Here is a 13,404-nt window from a genome sequence, read left to right as displayed (position 1 = left end):
GAAGCAGGCTGAGCAGAGGAGAGGTATTGTGTTCATGGAGGCTGTTGCCCATGCAGTCACACTTCTGCATCTGTTGCTGGGGGCATTCTCCTGAATCTTGCACACGTTCGGCTGGAGGTGAGGCCACCTTGGCAAGGCAGGGCTTGCCTGAAAAAGGACCGTGTGGTCCTGGCTAATCCGCTGCATATCAGCCTGTACGTCTTGGATCTCTGGGAGTGAAAACCGTTCTTAGGTGGCAGTGGAAGCAGGAAGCTGGTCGCAGCCCTGCCGGGGGGGTGGGGTGGGGTGGGGGCTGGTAGGTAAAAGCCAGCTGTAATGAGTACAGGGGGCTGGAGCTTAGCAAGAGGCCAAGTGGCGCCTGGATGACACGGTCAGCATGAGAACGTGCAAACGTGGTATGGCCAGAAGCCCTGGGCTGGAGCCCGCACCTGCTGTCATGAAGGCGCCTCCCAGCACGGAGGGGCCATCCGCACCCCCTGGGTTGGAGATCTTGGAGGGAGGCGTCCGGTGACCCCGGTGCCTGCAGGCCAATGGCAGAGAAATAGGGCGCGGTCCACATCCAGCTTTCTGTCACTCTGACCCCCTTCCAGAGCCGCCTTGGGTTCAGATGGGAAGTTGGCACAAACCTGATGCCAGCCCAATTCTCCATCTTTCTGTTGGACTGTGGGGTCACAGCACCCGGAGGCAGGGAACGTGGAGGGGCAGAGGAGGCCACATGGCAGGTCCTCAGGGGGCTGTGCTCACATGTCAGAATGTCCCCAGAGCTATTTCAGCCATCGAGTGACTCAACCTGCAGTCACGAAGGTGACCGGAAAGGCCAAGCAGGGGGTGGCTGGCACGGCCAGAAGGGCCTCATCTCCACACCCCCACCAGGCCCCTCCTGGGCCCAGAGGCCCCTGCATGGGGTGCAGGTGGCAGGCACTGCGGAGGCCACTGTTCCCCGAGGGGCCACTCAAGGCCCACTGACGGAAGCGTACGGTGACAGTAACAGGCGGTCTCTTGGCCGCAGCATGGAGTTCTTCAGCACTGACCGAGGCCCTGCCGGCGTCGGGCTCGGAGCCAGACGTGGACCCCTCGCAGACGCTCACGGGGCACCACGCAGACGGGCCGGGGTCGCTCGGCCTGGGGTCCTGCTTGGAGTGCAGAGCGGGCTCCGGTGGGGCCGGGCTCCCCGCGTCCTCAGAGGGTGGACAGGGTCCCTGAAGGAGGGGCACAAGCATGGACGGCACCAGATGTGGGTGCAGAGGCAGAGCCACACCTCGCCCACAGCAGGAGCCCGTCCCCGCCTGCCCCCCATTCTGGAAACAGCGGAAGCTGAGTCCCCACGATGCCGACGCAGGATCCACGCACGCAGTGTGCTGGCGATGCAGAGGAACATGGGGGCGGATGGCCGTGGGCTGTGTGTGTGAGGAGGGGTGTCAGCCCTGTGTCACGTGCCCGGGAGATCCAGTGTCGGCCGGACCCTGAGGCCCCTGCACTGTGGGGCCCCCCGAGCGTCCTCCACATGGGTACCTGCAGGGCGGCAGCGAGAACCAGGCAGAGCGAGCTAAGCCGGGGCAGTGGCGGGGACAGTGGCTGGGGCTTCAGGCTGATCGGCCGTGAAGAGACCCAGGGCCGCCCGAGGTCGGTGCGCCTCTGCCGAACTAAAAGGTGCCGCCAACCGAGCTACCCGCCAGGCTGCAATGCCCACGGCGTGGATCAGAGCGGCCCGGCGGGTCTGGGACTCGGGGGACTGCCTTGGCAAGGCGGGGAGAGGAGGCTCGCGGGCTCTGGAGGAAGCCTGGACCACCAAGCCCCAAGCTGGCCTCTGACAACCTACCTCCACAGGTAAAGCGAGGTGTCTGGTGACCTTGCAGAGGGTAGAGTGAGAGGGGCCCCCGGGGGGTGGGGCAAGCCACGGCTGGGCCCTGGCACACGTGGCTGGAGACTGCCGGCCTTCTCCGAGGGAACAGGAGGGGCCAAACGCCGCCCTAGCAACACTGGAGTCGGCCTGCTGTTCTGCGGCCCCTAATCCTGGGGTCTGGGGTGTGGGTGTCCTGGGCGCCCCACCCGCGGAGAGGACACCGCCTTCTTGGGGGTCGCAGCTCCCAGTATGCCCCAGAGCCCCTCGCTCCTGCCGCCGGACCTGCGCAGCCGTGGCCTGGCTTCCCCTGGTGCTTTGAGCACCTGTCCCCTGTGGCCAGCCGGCTGGCCTCTGGCCTGGGCCTGGGTTCAGGTTTCAGTTTTGTTTCAGGAGCCTGGCTCACCAGGGCAGCTGTCCAAGCCCACAGCTGTCTGAGTCTAGGAAGGAGCCCCCACTGTCTCAGGCGTTGGCAAGGGGAGGCCTGGGCCAGCGGCATCCGGAGAGGCAGGTTCCCAGGCCCCTGGCAGCCGCCGGAGTCAGACACGGCGGTGGAGCTGCCGGACTCTGCTCTCACGAGTCCTCTGGCGTCCCACAACAGCAGAGTGGCCGCTCGGCACCAACTGACTGCAGCCAGGTGACCTGGGGGTTTGGGGAGCCTGCGGGGGCAGGTGCCCGAGGTTTTGTTCCTGGAGAGGACCCGCTGCCAGGCACCGGCGCCCCAAGCGCGGCCTGGGGTCAGGCTGCCACCTGATGGACCACCTGCGACCCCGGCACACAGGCTCACCAGGCTCCTGACTGCTGTTTACAAGCACGTGTGCGTGTGGCCTCTGCCTTCAGAGCGCTCCTTTCTGGGAAATATATAAAGGCCAAAAAGAAAAGTTTTTGTATGTTACCTTCCCATCCAGTTTCAGTCGGACAACACGGTTGGGCCCAAGTCCACACACAGCTCTGCAGCCGCGTTTCTAGCAGCTCAGTGAGCACCGCCCTGTGTGGGCGGAGCTCTCGCTGCACGGGGGCCATGCCCGAATTTGGGCAGCCCGGGGGGGTGCATGCTTAGAACGTTTCTGAGTCTTTGGTGTCATAAACAGCAGTGTGTCATGGTCCCTGCTCTGCGTCCTTGTGGGCTCCTGGGAATGGCTGGGCTGTATTCTGGGTGTGTCTTCACAGAGGAGCCACTTGGAGAGGTTGGAATGGCTGTGCCCACGGGGCTGGGGGTGGGGGGGGGGGACCTCCAGTGCCAGGCTGCTCAGGAGAGAGAAGCCCCATCGAGGACCAGACACCCCAGACTTGTCAGTGGCTAGGTTGAGGTGTGGGGACTGTGGCCGAGGTGCTGAGAAGCATCTCCTGGGGACAGGGCTGCAAGGGACAGGGGCTCAGGGCCCTCAGCCTCAAGGTTTCTCTGGGGGCTCAGGAATGCAGGCCTCAGCGGCGCCCCAGCCTACCTCCCACTCTGCAGCAAAGACCACTTCCTCTGGCTCCAGGGGACCCTCATCCCGCCTGGGGCCTGCAGTCTTCCAGATTGCTCTCAGGGACTCAGCACTGGGAGGGAGTCGGATATACCAGTGGTGTTAGTTTCATTTCCCATAATTAAAGTTAGATATGCAAGAACCCCACAGAAAATATAAATTCTCTATGCTTTTTTCCTATTTGTGCAAGCATAAATCTCCATTTTTAAAAAACTCAAATACTTTGCACATGCACATTAGTTTTCCAAAGTGCTGCCACAGAGCTATTTAACACCAGCGTCCCAAAGCCTTTGATGGGATAGTGGGTTAGGAGTGGGCAGGGGACACCGGCCCGAGAGGCAATGGGCATCCCTCATGTCTCCTAGTCTCCTCTGTCTGTCCTTCCTCCTGGACTTCTTGGGGTGTTTGAAATGTTCGATGGAGTCACCGTGGGAAAAACGATGATTAAAATCTATGACGATTGATTTCTTTTTTCCTACAGCTCCAAGCGAGGCAAGATTTGTGGTGGTAAGAAGCCCATTGATGCCCAAGCCCTGAGAAAGAAGGTCAGCAGTGTGACGTGTGACCCTGCAGCCCGTGCCATCCTCAGCAGTCTGCTGCTCTACATCACTGACCTCCAGGACAGGCCCCCAGGGCCTCCTCCTACCCGGGGGTCAGAGCACAGGGAGAGCAGGGTCAGCCGCGCTCAGGATACTCAGGATGCCCACCGGCGGCCCACATGCTTTCAGTTGCTGCAGGCCAAGTTCATGGGCACTGGCCGAGAGCCCCGCCTCAAGAAGACCCGGGAGGTGGGGAGGCTGATCTTCAAGGACAAGCAGGGCCCCAGCAGGAGCTTGGTCACCGCCACCATCAACAAACTTCTGGACAAGGCCCGGGAGGGAACCGGCCGCACGGGGCAGGATGGGGAGCTGCTGTGCAACGAGAAGTCCCGGCATGGCCTCCCCACCGGGGGAAAGGGCACCGTGAAGAACATTCTGAAGATATTCTTGGCGGCAGAGGAGAAAAACGTGTGTGAGAAGCCGGAAGCTGCCAGAGGGCCCCTGCCAAAGCCGGCCAGCAAGAAGGGCTCTGTCCTGTCCAGGCTGCGGGCGAAGTTTGAGCAAAGCGGCTGTCTCTGCTCCGAGGCCAGCGTGCTGCCGCTCCGCACGGAGGGGAGGAAGAAGGGCCTGCGCAGGAGGAAGACGCACCGACCGGAGGCCCGTGTGCTCTGCACAGCCACCATGGCCAGCACCTGCATCCGGACGCCACTAGCCCGCTTCCTGGCCTGCACCGCTGAGCCCGTGCTGGCCTTCAACATTGCCACGGTCGTCTGCAGCCCCAGGAGCTGGCTGTCCCACTGCGCCAAAATCGGCCACTCGGACCGGGTGCGCGTGTCCAGCGCAGGGGATGCGGCATCCAGGGAGAATAAAACAGTGGGATGGGGGCAGCCTGGTGGGCACCCCGAACAGCCCCCAGCACCCAGTGCCACGGCTCCTGGGGACAGTCTGGAAGCCGGGTTCCTGGGTATGGGGCCCAAGCCTGTTTCCAAACCAGACCCCGCTTCTGCCTCCCACAGGGGTGAGGCCCTTCCTGGCTGTGAGCCCAGGGTGGCCCCACTCAAACCAGCCAGCCCTTGGCATGCTGGGGCAGCAAGAGAGGACAGGATGGGGGACCCTCCCGCAGGGGACTCTGCACAGTACACCTGGGGGCCGGGGGGAGCCAGGGCGGGCCTGTGGCCTGGGCCCCCGAGGGCGCAAGCAGGGGTGGCCCCCGAGGTGGCCCTGACAGTTTGCAGTTCTGAGGATGAAACAGAAGTAGCGACCCCAGGCTCGGAGCGAGATCCCCTGTTCGCCGTGCAGCAGACTTTCCCGGAACAGAAGGTAGCGGGACGTGTCCCGCCACTTGCGGTGCCCGCGGTTCAGGCCCTGCGGCGCGCACAGCCGGCCGCCGAGCCTCCCCAGATAACAGTCAGGCGGCCGCTCGTGCACGAAATGCCGCCTCCCGCCGCGCTGCCAAAGGCACCAGGTGGTGGAGACAAGGGTTCTAGTCTTCGGAGCGGTGGGGATGTGGGTACGGGCAGGGGTGCGGGTGGGGGAGGAGGCATGAATGGGGGTGGGGGCATGGGCGGCGGAGAGAGCGGGGACGGGGGCCGAGGTGAGGGTGTGGGCGTGAGTGGGGGCGGGGGCGGGGCTGGGGGCCGGGTTGGGGTTGGGCCTAAGGCTTGGGGTGGGAGTGTAAATGGGGGCAGGAGCGTGAGTGGGGGCGGGGGCGAGGGCGGAGTTGGGGGCTGGGGTGGAGGCGTGAGCCGGGACGGGGATATGGGCGGGGTCGGGATCGCGGGTTGGAGGGGGGTAGGGGGTATGGGCATGGGAGGGACTGGGGGCGGGGTTGGGGGCGGGGTCGTGAGTGGGTCTGGGGGCGGGGACGTGGGCGGGATTGGGGGCGGGAGTGTGGGCGCAGTTGGGGGCGGGTATGTGAGCGGGGGCGGAGATGTGGGCGGGGTTGGGGGCGGGGTCGTGAGTGGGGTTAGGGGAGGGGATGTGGTTGGGGGCGGGCGTGTGGGCGAGGGCGGGGTTGTGGGCGGGGTCGTGAGTGGGGCTGGGGACGTGGGCGGGATTGGGGGCGGGAGTGTGGGCGCGGTTGGGGGCGGGCATGTGAGCGGGGGCGGAGATGTGGGCGGGGTTGGGGGCGGGGTCGTGAGTGGGGTTAGGGGAGGGGATGTGGTTGGGGGCGGGCGTGTGGGCGGGGTCGTGAGTGGGGCTGGGATTGGGGTCGGGGGTGGGTGTGTGGGCGGGGTTGGGGGCGGGGTCGCGAGTGGGGAGAGGGGCGGGGCTGGGGGCGGGATTGAGGCCGGGGGCGGTTGTGTGGGCGGGGCTGTGAGTGGGGCTGGGGGCGGGCGTGTGGGCGTAGTTGGGAGCGGGCGTGTGGCCGAGAGCTGGGATGTAGGCGGGGGCATGCGTGGGGGCGGGGCCGGGTGCTGGGGTGGGCTTGCAAGTTCTCCAGAGCCTTGTCCCGCGCCGGTAGGCAGCGAGGCCACCAGAGCAGCCAGCGCCGGCCGCAGCGGGTCGGCGGGGCCACGGCAGGGCTCCCTGGAAACCCTGAGTGTCTCGCCTGAAAGGGGCGCCGCCAGCGTGGGTCGGGACCTGTCAGCGGCTGGTCCGCAGCAAAGTCCCACGCGGGGAAAGGAAAACACGCGCAGCGCTGCGGCCCGAAACGCGCTTTGGCTCCGGCATCCTGAGGGAGCGGCGGGGCAGGACGCGCCTGAGCCCGCCTGCCAGAAGCATCCGTCGCCAGCAGCAGGTGACGGGCACGCCCGTGGCGAGGACGCCCCATCGCATCATCCCACGGCCTCGGAGAATCAGTGGGGAGGGGACGGCCACTGGGCCCCCGGCCGCGGCGGGACTAAGTCCGAAAGCGCGGCCTCCGCGCACGAGAACGGCCTGCGCGAGCAAGAGCCCGGAGGGCCGCCACGGAGGGGCTCAGCCCGGTCCGGCCTGCGGGCCGCAGGGAGCTCCAGCACCGGCCTGGGTGGGGACAGACCCACCTCCCTCAATGAACGCCCCAAACCGAGTACCGAGGTCCCAGGGGCCGCGGAGAGTCACACCGCGGCAGCGCCCGGTAGCGCCCCGAGCCCGGTAAACGTCGTGGCTGGACAGCGGAAGCCTGTGCGGGAGGCAGAGAGCCGACCCCCGTCACCGCACTGCAGCCCCGCAGCAGAGGCTCGTGCCCCGGCCGCCAGCCACCCGCTCGGTTCCGTGCCAGTCGTGTCCTGGAGGCACCACGGGCTCCGAGCAACCGGGAGCGGTGCCTGTGGAGGCTCGGGGGGGACCCCTGAGGCTCGGGCCGCGGCCCTGCCGGAGGCGGGGGTCCCCTTGGGCACGCGCGCTGCGGCGGAGAGCGAAGCTAGCACAGGGGCAGGGGGCAGAGGTGCCACAGCCAGACACGGGAGCCTATGCGGGGGCGACCTGTCCACAGTTCCAGGCTGGTCTCACCCCACGACCCAGGGCAGTGCTGGCGTGGGGCCTCCCCAGAACCAACCGAGCAAGGAAGACAAGTGCATCCTGCCTGAAAAGCAGGTGCCTCCCAGTGCGGAGGCTTCTTGGGCGGCAGCAGAAGGGCAGCGGGCAGGCCAGGTGTCCCCAAAGTGCCCAGACCTCCAGGCGCACCTGCCGCCTGCATCCCTCCTAAGGTCTGGCGTCCCAAAGGGAGTGGAGGACAGGGGCACACATCAACCTCTGGCAGGCCTGGGGGCACTGGAGGAGAGGGCCGCAGGGCCCATGAGGCTCGGTGGTCCCCTGGAGAAGGGGGTAGCTCTCCGGGGTCGGGAGCCTGTGTCATGTGCTGCTGAAGAGGGTCAGAAACGGCCCTGGGGGGTCCAGGTGGGCAGTGGTCCGGACATGGGGGCCACCAAGATGGAGACTGGTCAACACCCCAAGAAGGGCCTAGAATGTTTGCAGGGGCAGCAGGCTTGGCGTGCAGAGAGCCCCCGTTTGGGATACAGTGCCCAGGCTGGCAGGATGGTGTCCCACAGCTCGGTGGGCCCCCCCAAAATCTCCTCAGAAGCAGTGGCCACTACAGATCCAAGCAGGATGTCCCAGGGACCGGGCCCCAGGGGCGGCCAGGGAGGGCCTGGAACACCACACCGGGTGGGAGAAAGGCCGTGGCCCTCCGGCCCCGAGCCAGCGCAGGGCTCCGTGGTGCCCGCTCCCCGTGCCCCAGCCCAGGAGGGGCCCTCACACACCCCTGCGGCAGGGAGAGGTGCGGTGGAGCATGAGCACCACAGAAGGCTGGCACGCTTCGCAAAGTATAGAGCCCAGAGCTTCAGCGACCAGAGGTCCTTCGATCTGTCCTTCAGACCCACAGCCATCAGGGCCAGCGACACGTTTGAGCTTCCGAAGTGAGGCCAGGCCCCCAAACCTCTGACACGTCTGGCACTTCGGTTTCCACACCTTAACCCAGGCTCTAGACTGTTTTCCTGCCTCCAAACACATGGCCTCGGACACGTGCGTGCAGGGCTCTGTGTGGCGGTCCCTCTCAGTCTCCGGTGACCAATCTGGGGAGTCTGCACTCTGGAACCATGTGGCTGAGGGAGGCCCTCAGGACATCCAGACGCTTGTCCCTGAGCGTCCCTTTCTTTACTGTGCTTAAGGCGTCCAGGCACATGTTTCTGTCTCTGTGTTGAGCTGTGTTGTTTTAGTTCTTTAACTAAAGGTTTGGTGCTCAGCCTTGTGTGTGTCTCTCCTGTCCTGTGTTGGTGGCTCTGGCTGGCCCGGACTTTGATGGCGCCTTTCCCGTTGTGGAGTCCTCGGCAGACACCAACCAACAGGGCGGGCATCAGGCTGCGGCCCCTGACTGGCCCAGCACCCCCTGCACTGCCCCCTCAGCTTGGCTCGATGTGCCCTTGGGGCCAGAGCAGGACAGACCACCCGCATTGTCCCACAGGAAGGGACGGAGCACAGGGATGGGAGTTTGCGTTCAGCACTGTTTTCAAATGTGCAGTCCTGCAGGGGTGTTCTTGCAGCACCAAGTGGTGGGGACAGTGAGAGGCCACAGGGCCGCATCCCCCCCTATCCCCAGCTGCCTGTCCTGCTGTGTCCTGAGAACACAGGAGTCTTGCCACTCTGCCTGGGGCGTTGTGTGTTGTTCCTTGCTTTCCGGTCACTGAGACCATCCGTTTGCGGCTAGAATATTTGAGTCTGTGTACAAGTGGGAGGAAGGAAATAAAAACCACTGATAATCACGTTGCCTCAAGATAACTTGTTATTGTGGGCTGCTTTTCCCTCAGTGTCTCTAAGGCACAGCCACGATTGGGGTCACACCTCATGTACAGTCTAGAACTCTCAAAGTCACAGCGCACGTGTTCTGGGCCATGAAGCAGCTCGTGAGAGCCAACAGCAGGGGAAGGCTGTGCCCGCTGGCCCACGCACCCCATGCTCGTGACCCCCCTCATGGGGGGCTCCCGCTCCTCAGACACGTCTTGCTGCTTGCTGCCTGTCAGGGCAGTCGTCTACACCATCTCTACCCGTCCTGTAGAAGCTTCCTTGATGCGTGCCGTGATCTGATCCTCTGCCTGCAATGTCCGTGCAGGGAAAGTGCTCAGAGAGAACTGGGTTGTCCAGGCTCATCCTGTGCAGGGCGGGGCGCCTCCTCCCAGGGCCACCTGAGATGACAGGTGTGCGGAGCTTCTGAAAGGGCTAAGCAGGAGGCATACGGTGTGTTTTGTCCTGGGGTGGGCTCGCTTCCTGCCCCCCACTCAGGCCATCGGGTTCCAGGCCGCAGAGTGGCACCTTCCACAGCTGGGGTGTCCGAGCCCACAAGCCCTGAGCAGGTGCCAGAATGTGCCAGGCCTGGATGGTGGTGCGGGGCCCCCAGTTGAGCAGGAACCACACTGGGGGCGCACCGGGAGGGCCCCGCAGCGGGACCTAGGGTGTGTGACAGTTGTGAATGTGCACACAGGGCTGCCCGGCCCGTGTCTGGGCTCCTGGGTGTGGACCCCAACCGTGGGTGAGGGGGCCCTTGGGCGACGCCCCATCTGCCATGTGTGGCTCAAACTTGGGGTCCTCTGCCGCAGAACGGTGTGTCCCCTGCTGGGGGCCCAGTGCCCCCGACCCAGGTGTCTCGGGAAGGCTGAGCCTCATCTGCGGCTAGCTTCCTGGAGCCACAACCCCAGGGGGTGCCTGGGCAGCAGAGGCATCTGGCGGGGGCTGGACGGGTACCACCTGGCTTACCAGCCCCTTCCTTCTTCATACTTTGTTCAGAAGTGGGGCTGAGACCACGTTTGGCAAAGAATGTGATGACAGACAGAGGAGAGAAAAATACTATGTTCACCGAGTGTTCCCTTTTTAAAACGAGGAGTAGGATTGTGCTATTTTTAAATAGACCAGAAAGTCCACTGGAGAACGCAGAGTGGTGTCAGCCCAAGTGGTGGGAGAATCGACCAGAATCTCCTCCAGATGGCAGCTTCAAGGAGGTCATACACCCAGGTCCTCCCAACATCTGGCAAGTGGTGGGGGGTGAGTCTGTGACCTGCGGGGTGGGGGGTTGGCCCTCTCCCCATTCACCAAATACGGCCGCAGGTCCCCTGCCTATGGGAAGCTTGCAGTTGAGGGTGATTTTCCGAGGGTACTTTTCGGTGGTCAGCATGTGGTCATGTTATGTGAAGACTGTGGAGTCTAAGGACCCCACGGACGCAGGTGTTTCCATGGTGGACACGGCCGCTGCCTCCACAAAAGGCAGGCCCGCAGGCACCCCGTGTGGAAACACCCCTTGCAGAAGGTTGGCGGCCAGCGGACCTTGAGCTTTGTAAATGAGACCCACGGTGGCGGGGGCGGGAGAGGGGGAAGAAACCGTCTCTGTGTGAGCCTATTAGCCCACAGGGTGGGGTCTGCATGTCTGCACAGTTAGAGGCTAGAAGCCTAGGCCTGCTTCAGATTTTACAGCTCCTTCTGTGTTTACACATCCATCTGGGAGCCCAGTCGGTGGGGCTCCCACAGGAAGTATCTGTTGGTGAAAAATCTCGGGAGTGCTCTCGTGTCTCAGATCTCCACCCACGAATGCCAACGGTCAGGGTTGTACAAACTCAGCATCACTTCCTTAGTCTTTTATGAAAGCACCTTTGCCACTTGAGTTATGATCTTTTAATTATGTGATTGTGTGATAACCCACAGCCGTTTAATTCAATGTTCTCTTTTTTCTCTTTTGCATACAAACCTCTAAAATAGGTTTGTTGGGAAAAAAACCACTAACTGTATTTTGTTGTGTTTGTAACTTTATTCACTTGGAAATAATTTCAAAAACAGAAATAAAATATGTCGCCTATCACAAATCTCCTGGCAGGATGGGGTCATGTCTGTGTTGCCAAGGATGCTTTCCTTATGGTCTCTTAGACAAGGGCGGGTCTGGCTGGACCTTCCAGCGTCTGTCAGCCAGGGCCTTCCCTGAGAAACTGTGGCTTCAGGAGCTCTCGGGATGACAGGGGTGGCCTGGCACTTCGGTGCTGACCAGCGGGCCCCTCAATCCTCATCCTCACTGCCGGACATGTCCTTCATGGGTTCCCTGCCTGCCTGGATGGAACCTTACCCTTCGGCCTGCACTCTCGTCTGTGAGAATGGCGTGGGCCCCATTCATCCCTGGGCCTCCTGGGTAAGGAGGGGCTCACGGTGTGAGGTGCACAGACACTCACGCCACGGGTCCCCTGCATGAAGGACCACAGTCTCATCAGCGCCACCAGAAGGTTTTCCTGTCATGGTGACAGCTCTCAGGAGAAACCTCGGCCCAGGACAGAGGGGGGGGGGGGGCGGGGAGGGGCACTCTTCCATCGCCCCAAATTCTGTCAGCCCTCTCAGCTTGCGACCCAGTCCTCACACTCGCTGTGGGAGGGGAACCCATTCCCAGGTGTAGACGCGCTCCTGGGAAACCCGCCCAGCGGGCTGTGCACAGACACCGGCTTCTGTAAATATGCTTCCTTTTCTGGGGTTCTAGTAAAGGGCATGTCCTGCTGGCATGCTCCAGGGGGCCTTTCCTGTCCCACTTCCTCCCACCCCACGGCTGCCCACGGGGCCTCTGAGCACGTTTGATCCCCATTTCCTTCCCCAGGCAGAGAGGCTCCCTCTCCGCACCCCAGGCAGCCCAGACAGAAACCTGTCGGACAGGCTCAGAGGGAAGGAGAACCAGCTAGACTCCGTCCTCAGCACCTCCCACCACAAAAAGACTGAATGGGCTGGAAGTACTGAAAACCGCCTGGGGTGGTGCTCGGACCCACCTGTCCACAGAAACAAGCCTGTCACAGAAGGGCAAATCTTGTGGGACTCCACTCCCCTGGGGCCTCTAGAGGAGCCCCATTCCCAGTGGCGGAGAGCAGGAGGGGCGCCATGGGCTGGAGGTGTGTTCACGGGGTCAGAGACTCGGTCTGGGGACATGAGAAAGTCCCGGTGACAGAGGGTGGTGGCTGCACAATAGTGGGAGTGTGCTAAGGGCCACTGAGCTGTCTGTTCCCTCATGGATGGTTCAGAGGTCAAGTTCTTTGTCAGGTATATTTTAGCACAATTTTACGAGTTGGGGCGGTCAGTGCAGGGCCTTGGCATCTGTGTCCGGGGCTGGAGGGACAGCACACACACCGGGCATGGGGGCAGCTCACAGCTCGCAGCCCTGAGCAGTCAGCGGCCCAGCTGCCCGGCCTGGAGGTGGCTCTGAGGAATGTCATCGAGCCTCTAAAAACAGACACCCTCCTGAACCTTTGCCGCTCTGGCCGCTCGCTTACTCCCTCTGTGAGCAGCGCCTCCCTACGTATCCTGTTCGTGATTCAGCCCCTTTGGGTCACTGTGGACACTCTGCTGGACGCTCTGCTGGTGGGAAGGGAGGTGCAGATGATCGACACCTACCTCTGTATGCCGGGACACCCCCACAGGCCCTGGCAGGTCCCACAATGCTCCGCTCTGGACCCAGTGAGACCCACGGCTCTGTCCTGAAATGTGGCAGCTGCTGTGCATCTGGGCTGAGGGGCTGTTAGAAAACTTCAGAGGAAAGAGCACAGAGACAGCGCGCTGTTCTCCCTGCAGAACAGCCTCCCCAAGAAAAATTCTCAAGCAGAGAAGAGCTCCTCACCTCCCGGTCACAGAAATCCGGGTCACAGTGTCTCCTGTGTGTCCAGGATAGGATTGCCAGCTGAAATGAGGGAGCCTGTCACCTCTGATGTGTACCCACACGGCCACCATGGAGTTAGTGGAAGTGTGCCCCGTGCTGGTGCCTGGCACGTGTACTTTCACAGGAAAGTGTCAGTATGTCTCTGGGTGTGTAACTTACATGCCATGAATCTGGGACATTGTCTTTTTATTGTTGCACTAGGGTCCCAAACTTTTGGGTTTTTTTTAATTTTTTTTTAAAGTTTATTCATTTTTGAGAGACAGAGAGTGAGTGGGGGAGGGGCAGAGAGAGAGACACACAGAATCTGAAGCAGGATCCAGGCTCTGGGCTGTCACCACAGAGCCCGACGTGGGGCTCGAACCCATGAACCTTGAGATCATGACCTGAGCCGAAGTCAGATGCTCAACCGACTGACCCGCCCAGGTGCCCTTGTTTTCTAGTTTTTTTTTTTTAATGTTTTTATTTACTTTTGAG

At 62.6% G+C, this 13,404-nt stretch overlaps 1 protein-coding gene across 1 annotated transcript; it reads left to right on the top strand.

Annotated features, from left to right (window-relative positions):
• The first annotated feature begins 328 nt into the window (after window positions 1-328).
• Window positions 329-8,189, top strand: LOC122478867 (collagen alpha-1(I) chain-like). Its single transcript, XM_043572624.1, has 3 exons — window positions 329-1,827; window positions 3,791-5,442; window positions 6,313-8,189. The coding sequence occupies exons 1-3, from the start codon at window positions 1,328-1,330 to the stop codon at window positions 8,187-8,189; spliced, it is 4,029 nt and encodes a 1,342-aa protein (XP_043428559.1). The 5' UTR covers window positions 329-1,327.
• Window positions 8,190-13,404: the final 5,215 nt, after the last annotated feature.

This window comes from Prionailurus bengalensis, chromosome A1 (assembly GCF_016509475.1).
Source record: "Prionailurus bengalensis isolate Pbe53 chromosome A1, Fcat_Pben_1.1_paternal_pri, whole genome shotgun sequence".
In the NCBI taxonomy this organism is placed as follows: Eukaryota; Metazoa; Chordata; class Mammalia; order Carnivora; family Felidae; genus Prionailurus; species Prionailurus bengalensis.
The sequence above is the reverse complement of the archived record's forward strand: the minus strand, read 5'-3'. Positions and strand labels throughout refer to the sequence as shown.